At 36.2% G+C, this 5,695-nt stretch overlaps 1 protein-coding gene across 1 annotated transcript; it reads left to right on the top strand.

Annotated features, from left to right (window-relative positions):
• Positions 1-1,500: 1,500 nt before the first annotated feature.
• LOC131955699 (uncharacterized) lies at positions 1,501-5,695 on the top strand. The gene is made up of 4 exons (XM_059319918.1): positions 1,501-1,917; positions 4,029-4,222; positions 4,377-4,482; positions 5,337-5,695. The coding sequence occupies exons 1-4, from the start codon at positions 1,546-1,548 to the stop codon at positions 5,439-5,441; spliced, it is 777 nt and encodes a 258-aa protein (XP_059175901.1). The 5' UTR covers positions 1,501-1,545; the 3' UTR covers positions 5,442-5,695.

Here is a 5,695-nt window from a genome sequence, read left to right as displayed (position 1 = left end):
TTGCAAAATTATGTTTTTCCGTATCAGTGAGGTGTAAAACGTCGAGGTTTGCAAAAATCTCAATTTTTATTTTTGCACGACTACAAGACTTTCTCTATATTTCGTAAATACGAGAAAGTAAAAAGAACATGCATTGTTATTTAATAAATATTAATTTGCATTGAAATTAAAAATAATAAAAATATTGATATTTTTAACCATCAAACAAATAGAAAATATTTGTACACCGATAACCAAATAGCAAAGTTACATCATACCGATAATCCAAATAGAAAATTTACATTATACACATAATCAAATAGAAAAATTACATTAAACCGATATTCGAATAGAAAAGTTACAGTATACCGATAATCCAAGTAGAAAAGTTACATTATTCCGATAATCAAATGAACGGTTATAAAAGTTTAAAATGTACTTTTAAAATTTACCTCTAGAAAATTGAATTAATACCGAAATGAGGTCATTCTAGATCAGATTCTGCCGATTCTGGATAAATCGGAGTCAATGGCCACAATGGCGCATAACCAGTTGACACGTAACGCTTAATTGTGTTGGAGGCGTGGTCGAGTCGGCAAAAAGCTAATGGTTGATAAATTCGAACAAAGTCTCGAGTTCAAACCCACTGGCAGATAAATCTCGATCCCCTTCAACACTAATAATTAAGATTGAAGAAGAAGAAGAAGAAAGACATTTTTCGTTGCCGGTTCAATTTGAAGTTGAGGTGGGGATTTTGGTTTTGGTTTCCATTGAGAGAAATAGACAACACTATCAACCTAGCGTCTTGCTGTATTTCTAACTCAACAGGTTATTTATAGAGGTTTCGAAAATACAAACATTTATTTAAAACTTTCTAGTGATTGATGAAAAGCAGCTTTTAAAAAATGTTCACGCCACACACCTTATTGCACGGAATTGCACCATGTAATAGATTATAGACGGAAGCAATTTTATAAAAGCTCATAACATCAACAATAAAATAAGCTGACCGCCTTTTTTCTGTAAATTTACTTAAACTTTGATTAAAAAATTAACATGTTTAAAAAAACTACTATAGCTAGCACAGTCCTTTTGGCATTGGATCAGACCAAAGAGAAGTATGTCGTAACTTTAAACAAGCCATCAAAGGTGCCGTTTCTGACGAGCCTGTTACCTCAAGAAATCCTTATTAAAATATTTAGCTATTTTAAGCTAAAGGACTTGGTAAAACTATCTAGTGTGTGTAAGTCATGGCGCGACTTAATCCACGGCACACCACAATTTTGGTGGAAAGCCCACCTAATACTACCATGTAAAAAACAATCCCAGCTTAGACAAAACTCTTACTTGTTCGCCAAACTTTACGGAAGCCGGTGCCGGAATTTGGTGATCAGCTGTAAGCACCGGTTGGACTGTCTCGGCAGCTGTCGGACAATGATCGTCTATTTAAGAAAACTCCTATTGCTTCTTCATCCGCAAACTTTGACGTCATTTAAAATATCTGACGCACAGATAGGTTGCGAAAGAGAGTCCGTTAGATCAAGCATCCTTCAAATTCTGATAGGCATGCTGTCCAGATTTGACCGTCTAGAATGTTTCGCGATGCCTTCAGCTGAATTTACTTACCCTGAAGGCATTAAGGTGCTCAAAACAGTAACTTCAGCGTCCAAAGAATCCCTTCAATCTTTACTAATTGAAGGCTTTTTCCATACACCTGACGAAATAATTATGGGAGAACATGTAAGTTTTGATGGCGTGACGAAATACATCCTCTCTCTCAACAACTTGAAAAAGCTGGGGATCGACTTCTTTATTCTGACCGATGATTTTGTCAATGCGCTGTCTACCTCAAGTGCTAAGTTAGAAAAATTGAAAATTAATGCAAGTTTCATCAGCTTTTCTACAAAGAATATATCGCAAATATCGTGGTTAAATTTGGTAAGCAAATCTCTCTATTATCCAGGACATAATTAAAGTATTTACGGTAGTTTGCGATTAAGATAAAATACCTCTAGCACAGACTCACTATACCGGTTTTATTACGTTACACCTAGTCAGTTAACCCCCTTGATCAGTTAATTGACCCCAGGCATCAGCCAACTCAGTTTGATCTAATGCCCCACCCCCTCTCGTCCCATACATTCCCCTCTCGAGATACTGTATACAGCAAAGTGAGAAAACCAGGGTTCCGTAGAAGGTCGAAATGGACCTACAGAAATCCTTACGGATTTTGCCTAAACTTTCTAGAAGTTGCCATGCGGCAAGCTTGATCAATCCAGAATGCGTGCGCCCTCATGTATTTTTTAAATCATAACCCTAGCCCATGTCTTAGATTTAGCCCTAACCCTTGCCTTTGGTTAAGTTTAAGCTACTATGTTAAGAGAGGTGGAGAGGTAATATCGTAATGATATTAAAGGGCAGGGGTATAATATAAGCGTAGTTGGCATTACGATAATAAGCAGAATATGAAACATTAGATAAGGTATGATGGAGTAAACAAAATGTCTGGCCTAGAGACGGCATAGTAGGGTAGGAGCGCGTATGAAAGCTAAAGGTCCACGGTTTGGACCCCTGGCAGACGAGATCTTGTTAGCTGGTGAAAGCAAACAATGGAAATAACTCTAAAATCAAACAACTTGCAGGTTGCCTTTATGTTTACAAAAATTATGGATGGAGAGATAGAGATTAAGTCAGACTGAACTGCAGTCAGTAAAAAATAACGATATATGTTTACACGAAATAATTTATTGTTGTAGAGAAAATCCCTTTCAATGTTACTATTAAGAACAATCATACAAAAAACACAACATGCCCATATTGTCAACTGTGCCATATTTAGGCGATTGCTGGAAAAGATTGTCTGTTTCTATTTACCCATGTGTGTCCCTAATATGAGCGAGATAGAAATTGACATATTCATTGTGTCATACTCAAAATACTGACACAACTGTGTAGTTTTAATGAAGCGGCTTAACAATCTGGCTTAAATGCATGGTAACCTAAGCATGCATCAGAGAATAGACGTAGAAGTATCATATTCACGTATCCTAAACCTTATAACAAAACACGTCCGTTCGTATAGGCCAAGGAACAGAAGTCTACATTACTCGTTCGCACATGAAAGGTATAAAACTACACAACCACGGCTATATTATCATTATTATAGATATACTTCGAAATAAATGGAGACCTTATGAAATAATACACAATATAATCTAAGGATCCTTTCTTTCTTTTAAAGCATTGCTAAAAGTTCGGTGGTATTAAAGCTGGACACTCGACAACGCGAGTTCGTTTCTAGTATTTAGTCTGAACGTAAAGCTTATCCTTACGCTGAGACAGAAACGCCCCCCCCCCTATTTCTTATTCTATAGCATTTTTACCAATTGCTTGTATATTGAAGTAAATTTTAATTGTTTGCATTTCTGCGAATTCTCACTAACAGCATTTTTATGCATCTGATGAATTGTACGAATTAAGAAATCAATGTATTTCATTTAAAGAATAACCTTTTTTATTTTCAATGGAACATTTACGTTTCTTAAGTCTTAAAATGAGCCTTTACATTTAAACAATTGAATTCTCTATCCTCTTAGAGTTTAGTACTGAATGTTGGGAGAACCGAATTCCGGGGAAATTTATAAGTAGCTTATTCGGTCTCTGTAGCAATTCGCCAAACTCTTTTCGGTACTTAAACGACGAAGCAGTGTGGGACACACCTTTTTTCCTGATAGAGGATAATTTGTTAGCCACTTATAGACGAGTTGTGTGGACGTTGCCACTCTGTTGCATATTGGCTTTGTAGGCAAAGCCAGTCTCTCGTATATGAGCCATGTGTGTTTTTAGGTTAAATTACATATAAAGGATACAATGACTCGGACTATATGCTATTTCAATTTTTCCCAACTTGGAGGGCAGAAATTCAACAACAAATTATAGTGTGTGTTGGTGTAGTTTCCCCAAGCCTGACTAAGTAGAAGAGAAAGTTTTGATGTATTTTATATGTAGTTCCTTTTTATTAAAAAAAATTTTCTATTTGACATCAACAGACCAAAGCATGTCCGAAAATGAAGGTCGAGATTTCTGTTGATAGTACAGTGGAGACCCCAACTATTTCTATCCCCATTCTATTGGAACCAGTGTTACCCATCAACAAGATCCGCTTGGAAATTAATGATTTATACTACCGCCATGCTCAACCGAAAATTGGGGCTGTACTGCAACATATCTCAAACCACTTCAGGTTGGTGAATCTTACATATTAAAGCGAACAGGTGACAAAATCTTGAGAAATAAGCGTTAAATTTCAATAGAATAAAAAAGTAAAAAAAAATGAAATGGACATAGACCCTGAACAAAATTAAGATGAAATGTTCAATAAACCGTATTATCTACAGTGGAAGTCTGGTTAAATTCGAGATGGACATAGATAATCGCGACGACCCAATTGACGGAGTCCTACAGATATTTGTCCAGAGCTGCCCACGTCTGCTGCATCTAACGGTAAGACGTCTGTAAGATTTAGAACACAGTTTCAAAACCTTAACACCAGGTTAAACGTTTTCTTCTCAAAGGTAGTCAACACGCTACAAGACTAAAACCACAAGAAAGATAAACAACATACAAAAAATAGATATTAAAAAAAACTATACCATTCAAATAGAGGCTATCACGTAATACATAGATTAGCTTCATACAACATAAAGAGAATGACATAAAAACAAATTTAGATTGGTACACGCTACTTAAAGAGAGCACTACAAATATATGTAGAAAATAAGGAGCACCACAAAAACAGGCAGCACTACAAAAATAGGTAGCACTACAAAAATAGGTAGCACTACAAAAATAGGTAGCACTACAAAAATAGGTAGCACTACAAAAACAAGGAGCACTACAAAAATAGGTAGCACTACAAAAATAGCTAGCACTACAAAAATAGGTAGCACTACAAGAATACGTAGCACTACAAAAACAAGGAGCACTACAAAAATAGGTAGCACTACAAAAATAGGTAGCACTACAAAAATAGGCAGCACTACAAAAACAAGGAACACTACAAAAATAGGGAGCACTACGAAAATAAGTAGCACTACAAAAATAGGGAGCACTACAAAAATAGGTAGCACTACAAAAATAGGCAGCACTACAAAAACAAGGAACACTACAAAAATAGGCAGCACTACAAAAACAAGGAGCACAACAAAAATAGGGAGCACTACAAAAATACGTAGCACTACAAAAATACATAGCACTACAAAAATAGGTAGCACTATAAAAACAGGGAGCACTACAATAATTGGAAACACCACAAAAATGGAGCACGACAGAACATAACGCCACTCCCATAATTCCAGGTCTCGGCTCACTTTGCAAGTCCACATACGCAGCAACATATTTTGGACCTGATACAAGCCAGAAGACTCGAACAGCGTCAATGCCCTCGCAAGCCCCGGTCCTAGATTCGAGAACCGCCGCGAATTGGGAGTCCAGATTAGAGGCCAAGTCTAGTTAACTAACACCGTCAATATGTTGGCCTAGACACCCGGAAAAAAAATATGATTTATGTTAAAAATATTTTAACCAGCAGTAATAACTTTCCATCATGAAATACTTAAGCGAAAAGATTATTTCCATCTACGTAGTTATCTTTTGTGTCAGCTAATGCCATGTACATAATTAATTGACAAAGAATAAACATACAGAAAGTATAAAC

The sequence above is a fragment of the Physella acuta genome, unplaced genomic scaffold (assembly GCF_028476545.2).
Source record: "Physella acuta isolate Inbredline_101_S28 unplaced genomic scaffold, ASM2847654v3 ptg001095l, whole genome shotgun sequence".
In the NCBI taxonomy this organism is placed as follows: Eukaryota; Metazoa; Mollusca; class Gastropoda; family Physidae; genus Physella; species Physella acuta.
Note: the sequence above shows the minus strand (reverse complement) of the source record. Positions and strands in the feature narration are given on the sequence as shown.

Coding starts and splice junctions, on each gene's coding strand:
- LOC131955699 (XM_059319918.1), top strand. CDS start 1,546: ATGCTGTCCAGATTTGACCGTCTAGAATGTTTCGCGATGCCTTCAGCT. Junction 1,918..4,028: donor AAATATCGTGGTTAAATTTG/GTAAGCAAATCT, acceptor TGACATCAACAG/ACCAAAGCATGTCCGAAAAT. Junction 4,483..5,336: donor CACGTCTGCTGCATCTAACG/GTAAGACGTCTG, acceptor CCATAATTCCAG/GTCTCGGCTCACTTTGCAAG.